The sequence below is a fragment of the Protopterus annectens genome, chromosome 1.part0, assembly GCF_019279795.1.
Source record: "Protopterus annectens isolate FY-2018-M chromosome 1.part0, PAN1.0, whole genome shotgun sequence".
In the NCBI taxonomy this organism is placed as follows: Eukaryota; Metazoa; Chordata; order Ceratodontiformes; family Protopteridae; genus Protopterus; species Protopterus annectens.
The window spans coordinates 542,072,694-542,086,757 of NC_056725.1; the positions used below are offsets into that span (position 1 = coordinate 542,072,694).

General features: G+C 43.3%; 1 protein-coding gene across 1 annotated transcript in view; it reads left to right on the forward strand.

The window, feature by feature from the left end:
• The window catches only part of USP34 (ubiquitin specific peptidase 34), a gene marked incomplete in the record, with an annotated part of 5,849,982 nt that overhangs the window by 1,922,339 nt on the left and 3,913,579 nt on the right, over nt 1-14,064 (forward strand). Inside the window, 2 exon segments of the mRNA XM_044061224.1 lie at nt 1,559-2,190; nt 2,680-2,894. Of these exon segments, the coding sequence (XP_043917159.1) occupies nt 1,559-2,190; nt 2,680-2,894 (847 nt within the window).

The following is a 14,064-nucleotide window of genomic DNA, read 5'->3' on the forward strand; positions in this document are numbered from 1 at the left end:
TCAGATTTTATCTTGACAGAACTAAGGATATTAGAAAATCGGATCAACTTTTTGTATCCTTTTCAGAAGCCAGAAAAGGTAATCCAGTGGCTAAAACAACTTTATCTAAATGGTTATCAGATTGTATATCCTTTATGCGAATGCTAGCATGCCATTGACACACAAACCTAAGGCTCATTCTACCAGAGCCATTTCTACATCTTTTGCCTTTCATCTAAATTGCCCCTTGACAATATTTGTGCTGCAGCCACTTGGTTTAAACCTCATACCTTTATCACACATTACAAAGTAGATAAGGCTTCCAGGGACAGGTCTTCCTTTGGTTCCACGGTACTGAAAAACATACTTCCATGAGCCACCTAAGACTGAGGGTGCTAGGGACGCTACCCATTAGTGAGAATAAACTGCGAGATTTAACAACTTCACATAAAGAAGTTATGTACTTACCATCACTTTCCATGTGAGTTGTTTATCCCGCCTTTATTCTCACGTCCCTCCCTCCTTCCCCCTCCTGGCTGACAGTTGACTTAGAGGCTAGTACCATCCTGGTTATTCAATACTACTTAGAAGTGCTTCCTTGTAGAAATAAAGAAAAGGGTATATGTATTCGCAGCAAACAAGATCTGAGGTAATTCCAGCAGTGCATTGTGGGATAAGGGGCTTGGTCTCGAGCTACTGGCAAACCTTGAGCTTTGCTATCGGCCGAGGATCGGCTCCGAACCCATCAGCGAGAATAAAGGCGAGATAAACAACTCACATGGAACGTTATGGTAAGTACATAACTTCTTTTTTTTCTTCAAATTCTGTATTTTCTAGTCTTAATGTAGTGTTTCATTAGAACTCTATGTATTAGACCATCATCGTATGTTGTCTCTATTTTTATTGTAATGTTTTAGAATTGTGTGTGTTATAACATTATATCTATTATCAACTATATTTTATTCTTATTGTTTGGATCTTTCTTTGTAAATGGGCTTTTCTTGTCCAGTTAGACTATCCTGGTCCACAAAAATAAATAACTGATATGGTGAACACTCAAAACACTCAAACATCTGTTCCTGTCCACACCGCAGCGAACTTCTTTCAGGGCCTGGTTATAATGTCACTAGAGAGGCAGCTGTATTGCCCTGCTAATGAAAGATAATTTTATCGGGTTTTGAAAAGGGAAAAATAATGTTTGAAAGGTAGAGAACTAGTTAGTTAAATATTTATCTGAGTATGCTGACCATTTTTCTGGAGTTTTCAATTTGCTTGTATACTTAAAGAAGCTTAAAAAGTAATGGAGTGTAAATAGTTTTTACAACATCTCTCAAGTGGAATTTACTCATTTCTGAACAGGGTGGTGAGTTTGTTTATTGTAACCTTGTGCGTGGCTCAAAGAATCTTGTAGTGGTAATTTGTGCAATTTTTTTTTTCAGAGTTCAAGTAAGATATGTATATCTATTTCAAGTGAGTTGGGTCAAAATTTTGGTGACTTGATTTCACAGGGAGATGTTTTCTCCTTTGATACCATGCATTTAGGGTCATTAAAAATGTTTTCATTGAAATATTTTTTCAGGAATCTATGCAAGGTAGTTCAGAAGAAACTGCTAATAGTGCAGAAGATGCCAGTAGTGGCCCTGGAAGTAGCAGTGGAAGGAGTGATGGGTCAAGTAATGAAGTGAACTCTAGCCACGTTAGCCAGTCAGCAGGGAGCCCTGGAAGTGAGCTGCATTCTGAGGACATGGCAGATATTGAAGCTCTTAAAGAAGAGGAGGAGGAGGAAGAAGAAGATGATGATGGGAGCCATGGTCCTCAGAAGGAAAGCAGGAACACAGAGTTTAAAACACGAAAGTGTGAATTGGAAACAGGTATTTGCCTAGATGATTCGCAGGGTGTAACAGAACAAAATTGTTCCAGTAATGGAGTAGAGAAAGATCTTCCTTTTAAAGCTGACCCAGTATCATCGTCAGATAGTCGTATTAGGATGCTCAACTCTTGCTCACACCCACAGGATGCTGAGAATGATATAACAGAGGGCATCCATGCTTCACACGTACAGCGAGGGACACAGAATTCTTGCATTGCACAAACTGGAGACTACCTAGGAGAAGGAGTGGGGCAAGAGTTGTTTAATTGTAGTCACTTTATAGGACCACAACGCCACCGTCACCACCACCACCACCACCACCACCACCACCATCATGAAGGGTAAGCTTGGTTTGTTCTTTATTCAACTGCAGCTTTCTATTTCATCTTTCATCTGCATTCATGGAGGTAAGCACTCTTTTACTTTGTAAGGTTATTCTCATATGGGATTAAACTTTTTTCTGTTTTTTTTTTTCCTGGTAACAGTATTGGAGAGTATAAATTCTGTTAATGGTGTACCCCAGTTTGTTTGGAGAGAAAAAAAAATGCCTTTTACATGTGGTATGCTGTAGCAGTTGTAGATTGTTGTCTTCCTATGTCCTTAAGCTTCACATTGAGGCCACTGAAGATGCAGGAAAGAAAATTAGTTATGATTTAGGTAAAATTATTTTTAGGCCAACAGGTTGAAGCATCATTTAGTCTGCCTTCCATTTTTTAATAACACATCAGGTCTCTAAATTCTAATTTGTGTGTAACACCAGCATTGACCCTAAATATTATTGCATTATAAAACTAATTCAGAAACTGAAACTATCCTCTTTTTCTTTTCAGAAATATGGTTGAAGATATGTTGAGTGCAGATGATGTCAGCTGCAGCAGTTCTCAGGTCAGTGCAAAATCTGAAAAAAATATGGCTGATTTTGATGGGGAAGAATCAGGCTGTGAAGAGGAACTTGTACAAATAAATTCACATGCAGAATTAACATCTCATCTTCAGCAGCATCTTCCAGATCTGGCTTCTATGTACCACGAACATCTGAATCAAGGTAAAAAATACTGGGTTCAGCTAACCTACTAATTTAATTTTTAAATGAAGAAACCACATCCTGAATTTCTTTTTTTAGTTCATAGCTGAATATTACGTTAACTGCCCTGAAATGCCATTTTAAGCCTATGCAATATCCAGTGATCAAAAACACACTGTACTTTGTGTCTATAAGATGAAGACCTTAACCATTATGGCAAGCCCGCCCTCCTTAATTTGTATTTGACTAGAAATAGCCACCAGCCTTGAATTTTGTGAAGTATTTCAGTACTGTGGTTTGAATCAAGACACAGAAGTATTTCTGAGAAATTTATTCTAATATTTTAACCAAAAATTGCTTTCTAAGTTTTTGCCTTTCAGTTGAATTATGAGATAGGGAGATGGCCAATGCCATCTCCAGATATTTCTTGCAGTGCAGTTTAGTGAGTTTACGCTGTCATCAGTCGGCCAGCTTCCAGAGGACAAATGAGTACCATGCAGGGAATGTTCTTGCTTTTATTGTGGTAGTTTTGTCTGACAGTGATTGTGTTGACAGCAGGAAGCAAGTACCCCATGAAGATGTCCATTTCTGTTGTCTTTTTTTTCCCCTCATCTCAAGAGCACTATTTAGATGCCTGTCCACATTTCTACAGCTTCGCTATGAGGACAGTCAGGAGAAGAGCTAAATTCCTCCATCAGTTCTCATTTCAAAAGATGGTACGTGTCTGGTTCTACACAGTCAAGGCCCTTAGGAACCTGACTTCTAAGCACAAGCATTTGAGTGAGACATCATGGGAAGAAACAACAGTATTCTGAGGACATTCCTACAGACACCTTCAGATGTCCTGAGTGAAATTACTATTGCAGTATTCAAAAGAGTTGGGGTTTTCACCACTGATCTCTGGCCAGGGTACCAAAACTTAAAGCTTCCCAGAGCCATATGTCCAATGTATGACCTCATTTCATAAGCATAGATGTATGTAAGTGGATAAACAAATGTAATTTCTCAGACTATCTCATCACCAGCCTAAATGCTTGTCTCGCACCAGTTGGTCTGATGTTTGAGTGGTCGTTTTTACCGCAAGCCTTTTCTGATCTGGGTAAGTGCCCCATTGGGCAATCTTCCTTATTGACCTGTTTTCTTGTGATTTTGTTAGATATCAGTAAGGAGGGCTAGTTGTGAGTGAGGTAGGCAGATGCCATACAAAAACATCCCTACCCATTGTCTTTTTTACTTGGGCACAGAACAGAGTTATAGATCTTGTTCCATTTGCCAGTCCTTTGTTCCCAAGACCATTACGTTTCCAGTTGTCTTCACTAAACACATGTTTAGAGACCGAACAACTAAAGCTTTTGGCTCAGTGTAAGATGAAAAATCCCTCCACACCTAACTTACATTCTGCTTCTGAGAAGAAAATCAAAAGGCATAAGCCTGTGACTCAGTCTGCCCAGTCTGATTTTAACTAACCTGCAGATGTTACATAACCCATGGTATGTCTGACTCTACCTCTTATCCCCCCCCCCCCCCTCTCTCAACCCTGTTTGGAGGCTGGTATGGTATCAGAGTCACACGTCCAAAGAGTCTACTACTGCATCTGAGATGATCATGATCTCGGTTGGGCTGAAGGCATTCCGCAAATTTTAGTACAATAATAGATTCCTGGAAAGCTGTACTATGTCAGGGGTCTGGGCCCTTGCACTTGATTCAGGTGGACATCACCTCAAAGAATAATAATGACAAAATATCAGTCATGCCCCCCCCCTTCTGGGAAAAAGTAGTGGATAGATTATTCTCTTGCCTGTTCAATGCCATTATGGCTCTTAAACCTCCTTCTTTTTTAGCTCCTTCGCCCACTCCAGAAAAGATTACTGTGGAATTTTCTGAGGAGGCCTCAGATTCTGATGAACCATTCCTTAGCTTACTCTTCTCAAATTCAGTGTCCTAGCCTAGGTACCCTCAGATGACAATTCCTTCTTTCCTGTTTCCCCTGTGGAAGAGGCAACCATCAGAGAGACCATTATAAAAATGATGAAACATTTTGAGTGGGAGACTACTCAAATATCTGATGTCCAAAAGAGATATTGCAGTCTGTTGCAGGTTGGAATACCAGACCCTTTCTCTGTCCCTTCAGTCCAGGGTCTTTTTTGGACTCTCTTGCATCCATATCCACAGCTCCTGACTCTCAGCTCCCCAGCTTCCAAAAAGCCAGGCAGATTCTACAAGGTTCCATGTCATCTTAAGTTCGTTTTTAAGAATCCTGTAACTGACCCTTCAGCTGTTTCCTTAACTGCAGACAAACCTTCTAAGCTGTTGCAGGGTCATGTTTTTTTTACCCAGGATTCCAGGGACATTAATTATCAGACTCGGATGACCAAATACCTCTTATCTGTTCTTAATCTTAACAAGGCTGTGGCTGACATTTCAGACATAGATTACAACCAAATTTCATGCCTGATAATCTGTCCACTCAAGTAGCCTAGGCATAGTGTAAAATGTAGCTATGACATTTTGAGGCCTCTTCTAAAGCAGAGGCTATTGGATCAGGCATTTGGAGATCCACCTGTTTGCCTAACTAGCCCCTGCCAGAAGATTTCAATGCTAGATTCTTACATCCCCCCCTTGACAGAGTCCTTTTGTTTGGACCACAAGCAATTAGCATAATTAAAACCTTGCAGGAGCAAGGTGAAACTATGAAGGACTGCAAACAAATTACCAGGCAAAGCCCACTTCCTTGGTTAGAAGTGTACATAGGCCTTCTCAGAAATCCCAGATAGCACTCAGTAAAAGATTTCCTGAAAAACCTGAAAAGGGGTAAGGCATCCCTTCACGGATAAGTCTGTGACTATCTTTTCAGCCCCTTTCCCCTTTCCCATTGTTATACTATCCCCCTTTCTGAAAGACTTTCTCTTTCCATTAGAAATTGGGAAAAGATTACCACAGAAAAAGCAAATAGTGACCATCATCAAAAAAGGTTGCAGCATGGCCTGAGAAGTACCCCCCTTCAAAGGCATTCCACCTTTGTCCCCACAACCAGTTAAATCTTCTGCCTCCCTTCCATGTTCATCGTGCATACAGCTGCAGTCATAACAGATGGGTTTTCCTGCCGTCAGGCGGGTCCTCGGTCGGCCGAATTCCAAAGTCTAGTTCCGGTGTCGGTTGTCGTCGCTTCTTCCCTGACGTCAGTGCGACAGGGGTATAAAAGAACCAGCCGACGCCATTTTCTTCAGTCTTTCTTGCCGCGTGGTGCCCGAAGCAGAAGCAGTTCGCAAGTGCCGGTCGGCCAGCTCCTGAGATTACGAATATCTGCAACCGAAGTCTTCTTGAAAGCTAAGTACCCCGTTGGGGAAACTTTTCTTGCCTCAGACCGATGTCAGACAAAGTTAATAATTGTATTTCATGTGGGAAGCAAATACCGCATAAGGATTTTCATTCCCTCTGCATTCCTTGGTTAGGCCCAGACCACGACGTCTCGGCCTGTCGTTTTTGTGCTACATTCAACAAACGCACCATTAAGCGTCGGGCGGAGTTTGCCCAGCACTTTATTGGCAAAAAATTTAACTACATAATGTTGTTGGATACTCCGACTCCAGTTTTGACTAAAAGACGCAAAGATAAGGACCAACACACGAGGTCCGCGGCCTCTACTGACACCACGCCAAAGCCGACTACAGGTGGTCCGGTTCTCAGCGAGGCGCCTACGCAGCCCCTGACTACCGACGACACTTCTCTGGCGGTGTCTTCTGTACCCGAGGTCGCAGGCTCTTCGGCCCACTCCCTGACTACAGATACCGAAGCCACTCTTGGCGGTGAAACTCAGAGTTTAGACAGGTCTGCCTCCTCTCAAGGTGTCTTCAGGCCTTCCTCTTCTTTTTCCATCAAGTCTTTCACTAAGTCTAAGACAGCCACGCATTCTAAAAAACAAAACCCACAGGGCCCTTCTCAAGGCCCCATGCCTAAAAAGCAGATGCTCAAAATGGCTGAGGACTTAATTAGTCTTATCAGGGGTTCTCAACCCCCCCCCCCCCTGGAAAAAAGGCCCAGAGTGGAGGAAGAATCCCCCTCCTCGGACCAGGCCTCCATTATTTCAGAACATTCTGATGACCAGGAACATTCATACTCCCCTTTTGAAGATTCTGATGCAGAGGAGTCCATTCCTTCTGTCTCCCCCCCGAGGATTACTCTTTTGGGGAAACCTTGCATACCTTGAGGGAACACTTCCATTGGGAAGGCCAAGAGTACTCTGACTCCAAGAAAAGGCTTAAGGATTTCCTCTTGCTCCCTCAGCACAGGCCTCTGGCTATACCTCCTGTCTTAGATATCCTTGGTGATGTATATTAGGAGTCCTGCCTCAACCCAGATTCTTTGCCTCCAGCTCCAGTCAAGCCTGACAGGTATTACCGGGTTCCTGACTCACACCAATTCCTATACAAAAGCCATGCGGCTGACCCAGAAACTATCTCACAGGGCCCCAAGGGAATTAAGGCCTCCACTGCTAAAAATCCATTACCTTCAGAGAGGGATTCCAGGGCTTTAGAAAGGTGGGGGAAAAAGGTATACACCTCGGCCACCTTATCCATGAGGGCATTAAACTGCCAGTTCCATATGTTGAATTACCAACAGTTTCTGTTATCACAGTTGAGAAGCAAAATGTCACAACCTGAACAACCAGATTTGAAAGAGTTGCAGGATTTGATACATAGTGCAGAGCAAGTAGGTAAACATACCTTGCAATGTGGTTTTGATGCTTTAGAAGCCTCATGTAGAGCTGCTGTTACAGGATCAGTCATACGTAGACATGCTTGGCTTAAAGAGCAAACCTTACCAGATCATGTCAAAGCTAAATTACTGGATGCACCTCTGCAAAAAGATGTATTGTTTGGTGTTAAAGCTGAGGAGGTATTAAAGAAAATGGAGGAAAAGGCAAAATCAATTCAAACAGTGAAAGATTTCCTACAGGTACAACCTCCACGTTTCAGTAGAAATTGGCCTTCAAAAAATTGGTCCTTTCCAGCCACGGACAGACCCCAAAGAGGTAGATACAGGCACCCGAGGGGTAGAGTGCAATCCCAAGGATCGTTTAGAGGCAGACAATGGCAAGCACCTACCCAAAGAGGTAGTGAGGATAGTTCACAGCCATTCAGAAAGCAGAACCAATGACTTTCCCCTTTGCATGCCAAGCAAGGCTCAAATGGCAGCACCTTTAGGCGGGAAACTGGCACTATTTTCAAAAAATTGGCATATTGTCACAAAAGACAAATGGATCCTGGACATTATAGACAGAGGCTACAGATTCCACTTTCACACCCTTCCAAAAATGAGAGGCATGCCAAACCTGCCACACAATCAAATGGCAGAGGCACAAAAACAAATTTCAGATCTCATGGACATGAAAGCTATTCAAGAGGTACCTGCACAAGAACAGGGTCAAGGTTTTTATTCCAGACTATTCCTGGTACCAAGGAAGGGCAAAGATTGGAGACCTATTTTGGACCTATCCATCCTAAACACTTTTTTACTCGTGCCAAAATTCAAGATGCTCACATTACAGCAGCTTCTTCCCATGCTGGGCAAGGAGTCTTGGCTGGTAACATTGGACCTCAAGGAGGCATACCTGCATGTCCCAATCAGACAAGATTGCAGAAGATACGTCAGATTTCTTGCAGGTTCAACACATTATCAGTTCTCTGCATTGCCCTTTGGCTTATCTACTGCGCCCAGAGTGTTCACGAAATGCCTGGCATCAGTAATTGCCTACTGCAGACTGCAAGGGATTCAAATGTACCCATATCTGGACGACTGCCTGATCCAAGCGGACAGCAAGCACATACTTCTGAAACATCTGGCTTTTGTAATAAGGTTGTTGAATTCCCTGGGATACACAGTCAACAAAAAGAAATCAAGGCTACTACCATCTCAAACCATAATTTTCCTGGGTGCCAACTTGGATACAAACACCCAGATGGCCTACCTCACGCCAGAGAAACAAGGGCAACTAACTCAATACTTCGGAAAAATGGCAACTTTCACCAGGCTCACTGCAAGGAAAATCCTGCAGGCTCTGGGTTTCATGGCATCTTGCATCCTACTAATCCCATGTGCAAAGCTGCATATGAGGAACCTTCAATGGTACCTGAAAAACCTGTGGTCTCAGCACAGCCACAGCTTGGAAACAATAATACCACTAATTCCATGTCTTCAAAAGGAATTTATGTGGTGGGCTCAAGCATGCCAAAGAAACACAGGTCTCCCATTCTGCAAGCCTCAAGCAAGTCAAATCATCACAACAGACGCCTCGGATTATGCCTGGGGGGCGCACATGACAAATTGGTGCATTCAGGGCAGATGGTCCCAAAAGGAAAAGCACCTACACATCAATCAAAAGGAAATGCTAGCAGTAATAAATGCTATTATAGCTTTCAAAGACCTGCTGCATCCAGGCCAGCTATTAATAAGGACAGACAACACCACAGTAATGTGTGACATAAACAAACAGGGAGGAACCCATTCATACCCCCTATACAGGCTAGCCATGTCTCTTTGGAACATGGCACTAGAATTGCAAATCGAGCTTCAAGCACAGTTCCTGCCAGGCAAGGAAAACACGCTGGCAGACAACCTAAGCAGAAATATGACAGATCCACACGAATGAAAGTTGCATCCTCAAGTTTTTTCAAAGATAATTCAAGCATGGGGAAGGCCAGACATAGATCTCTTTGCCTCCCACAGAAATCACCAATTCTCAAAATTCTGCTCAAAGACCTTTCATCCACAGGCCTGGAAAGTGGAAGCACTCTCTTTCAGTTGGACAACAATGACAGTTTATGCCTTTCCACCTCTTCCTCTGCTGCCCAAAGTTCTATTAAAAACCAGAGCAGACAGACCACAGATGATTCTCATCGCTCCAGACTGGCCAAGGCAACACTGGTACCCACTCCTGAGGAGCCTGACGCATTCCCCACCATGGATCCTGCCTCTAATGCCTCTTCTACTGACTCAGCACAACTTCAAAACTCTTCACAGTCAGCTGAAAACACTCAATCTAGCCGCATGGAAGATTCCTTAAAATCACAACAGACCCTACTCTCCAAGGAAGTACAGGATGTAATTTTGGAGGCCAGAAGACCTTCTATTAGAAAAGCCTACTCCGCCAAATGGAAACGATTTTGTGCTTGGAATGAGAAAAAGGGCCAGAACCCTGGAATACTGAATTTACCTCAAATATTACAGTACCTAGCTGAGATGCTAAGCAGTGGACTTTCATTCTCTTCCATCAAAATCCATGCCTCAGCCATTTCTGCAGAATGCAACACTGATCCTCCTTTATTCTCTCACCCCCTCTTAAGACAGTTTCTCAGAGGGGCTAAGAATATTAAACCCCCAAGGAAACAACCAGTGCCTGCTTGGGATCTCAACTTCATTCTAGAGAAACTGACTTTGCCTCCTTTCGAGCCAGCTGCCTCAACAGAACTACAATATTTGTCCTGGAAAACAGCCTTCCTGCTGGCTATCACCTCAGCTCGCAGGGTTTCTGAACTACAAGCCCTCATGGCTGTGCAACCGTTCATCATTTTCCATCAGGACAGAGTTTCCTTATGAACCAACCCTTCCTTTATGCCAAAGGTAGTATCCAGGGTAGCCTTAAATCAGGCTATCCACTTACCTACCTTTTACCCCAATCCTCAAAACAAAGGGGAGAGGCTACTACATTCTTTGGACATTCACAGGCAACTACATTATTATTTGGACAGAACTAAGCCTTTCAGAAAATCTGAGCAACTCTTTGTGTCCTATGCTACAGGGGCTCAAGGGAAGCCTATTTCCAAACAGACAATCCCAAAATGGATAGCCCACTGCATATGCTTTTGTTACTCTCTTCATGGTAAAACTGTACCTGCAGGCATAAGGTCTCACTCCACTAGGGCCACAGCTACCTCTGCAGCTTTCCTCAGGGGGGTTCCTACCAAAGATATTATGGAAGCTGCCACTTGGAGTTCTGTGCATACTTTCTCCAATCACTATCACCTGCCTTTATACTCCAAATCTAGAGCAGGTTTTGCCACTGCAGTTTTGCAGGGCATCCTGGCTCCTCCTAGTTCCACCTAGTGCCTACCACCCTTATTTTAGCTTTGGGATTCTACCCATCTGCTATGACTGCAGCTGTATGCACGATGAACATAGTACAGTTTTGTACCTACCATAAATGTAGATGTTCGAGTGCTAATACAGCTGCAGTCCAAGTTTCCCTCCCTCCTTCCCCTCTGGAACAGGCCTTATGGCTAAGACCTCCTCATACAACCTGATTGGGGTATTGTTTTATGGTGTATTTGCTTGCAACTACTGTTTTTTGATTATACTGCATTGCATTATTGCATAAATTTATGTATTGCCTTCCTTCTGGGGGCACCTGACATCTGGGGCAAGAAAAACTGAAGAAAATGGCGTCGGCTGGTTCTTTTATACCCCTGTCGCACTGACATCAGGGAAGAAGCGACGACAACCAACGCCGGACATAGACTTTGGAATTCGGCCGACCAAGGACCCGCATGACGGCAGGAAAACCCATCTGTTATGACTGCAGCTGTATTAGCACTCGAACATCTACATTTATGGTAGGTACAAAACTGTACTTTCAGGGACTACAGTCCCAAGACGCCAAAGAACTAGTTCCTCCATAGTTTGTGAGATGAGGATTTTACTCTAGACTGTTTCTGGTACCAAGAAAAGGACATTGGATCCTCTTACTAGATCTGTCCCAGCTCAGCACCTTCTTCAAGGTACCCGCTTTCAAAATGCTCTCTCTCATCCGACACCCTTCATCATTCCACAGGCCTTTCTAGTAGGTTTGGATTTGAAGGAAGAGTACCTCTATGCCCTCCTCCTTGCAGAAAATTCATGAGATTCTCCACTGGCTCATCACATTTTCGGTTTACTGATTTCTACAACCCCAGATCTTCACAAAGTGCTTAACCGCAGTTATAGCCTTTTGCAGGACTTAGGGAGTACAAATATCTCCCACGTAGATCTGTTAATCTAGGTCTCCATCTTGGGTTTTACTTCAGCATTTCAAGTTTACTCTGTCTCCTTGTACAACTGAGATTCACTGTCAGTTTCAAAAAACTTCCCTTCATCTCACTCAAGACCTAGTTTTCTTGGATTGCAGAGTAGACACCAAAAACATGCAGACCTTCTATCCCCAGAAAAAAGGTGTAGAGTAACCAAACCTATTTCCACTCTCTAACCACTCTTGAAACTTGTCCTCGGAGCAGTAGGTTACATGGCAGCAACCATACCAATGCTTCCTATGGCCAAGTTGCGTATGCTGAAAATTTAATAATACTTGCAAAGTGTTTGGTCTGAATACTGTTACTCTATGTACACACAGATCTCTCTCATGTCACATCTCAAGAAAAAGATCCTTTGGTGGGTATTGCAGGTGAACCTCAATCCAAGACTGTCTTTCATCATACAGACTCTTAAGTCAAGAGCTGTGTAAAGGTGCCTCAGATGAGGCTTGGGGGCCATGAATGAGAATCTGCAAGATCCAGGGTTGTTGTTAGTCCAAATTCAAGGAATATCATCAGCCTGAAAAAGATGAGGGCTCTTGTTTCATACCCTTCAAATCTTCACCCACCTCTGGAAACTAGGACTTCTGAGTATTCACAGATAAACAGTCATGTGGTACATAAACAAGCAAGGAGGAACCAGATCATACCAGTTACGCAGGTTGGCTCAGATCGCTTATGACCTAGCTTACCAAGTCAAGCATGTCCCTTCAAGCAGTTTATATTATGTCCCAGGACAACGACTGTCTCAGCAGGTCCCTCAAAGACCCTCCCCCATAAATAGATGCTCAACAAAAGAGGCTTCCTAGACATATTCCATAGATGGGGAACATCATCTTTCCTCTGAAAGAAGCAAACAGGCCCCCCCCCTTCTGTATCAGGAGTCTTTGCCCTTTGACTTGGAAGACAGATGTATTATTCTTCCAGTGGACAGGAAGTTTTTTTTTTTTTTTTTTTTATTATTATTATTAACTTTTTTAATTTGTTAACCGAGAAAGTCCGACTTGGAATGAAGCCAGTTTTCAGTGGAGGCCCATGGAGAAACTCTCCAGACGCATGTCTTTGTAATGTGGGAGGAATCCGGAGCACCCGGAGGAAACCCACACGAATGCAGGGAGGATATGCAGACTCCACACAGAAGGCACTCCAGCTTAGAATCGAACCGGAGAACCTCTTTCTGTGAGGTGACAATGCTACCGCTGCACCACTGTGCCTTAAGGTTTATTTATGCCTTCCCTTCTTCCTCTGCTGCCAAATGTTTTGCTCAAGATCCAAAAAGAAAAACCAACAATTCCACTGGTGGCTTCATTTGGCAAACTCAGCATTGATTCCCCCTTCTCTGTCACTTTACCAGGGGCAGTCACCACAAGCTACCCCACAAAGTGGACATCATTACAAAAGAGGTCTTGTTGCTTCATTCCAACGTGTCATCTCTCAACTTAAGCCTACAAGACAATAGGATTATGATTCCCTCTACACACTAGCTTTCTGAGGACATGCTCTGGGTTCCTCAGGGGACAAGGAAACCCATCACAAGTAAATTCTACATAGCTAAATGGAAAAGATGTTCAACATGTTAAGCAAACAATCAGGACCCTGTAAAATTAGCTGTTTCTCTCGTCATATCTTATTTGTGGGAGCTCATGAAAAGTATTTTAAGTCCACCTTTCAGCCATTTCAACCTGTCTTCTGCTCCTTCCCCCTGTTATGTCCATGCTTGTGGTCAGACAGATGTTCTTCGTGTTTTACTGTTGCAGTCATTACATTTGGGTAATCTGCTGGCAGATTGCCCTCAGTTGGCCTGAGTAACAAAATCTTGGGTCCTGCATCGGTTGCTGTCTCCTTTTCCATGACATCAGGTCGTCAGGAGTACAAAACATGCAGCCGACACCATTTTATTCAGTCTTTCTTGCCGCGTGGTGCCCGAAGCAGAAGCAGTTCCCAAGTGCTGGTCGGCCGACTCCTGAAAATTTCGCATTTGAGTTTCAGAACCGAAGTCTTCAAACTAAAGCTAAGTACCCCATTGGGGAAACTGTTTCTTGCTCCTTACCAATGTCAGTAAAAAGTTAATAATTGCATTACTTGTGGGAAGCAAATACCTCATAAGGATTTTCATTTGTACTGTATTC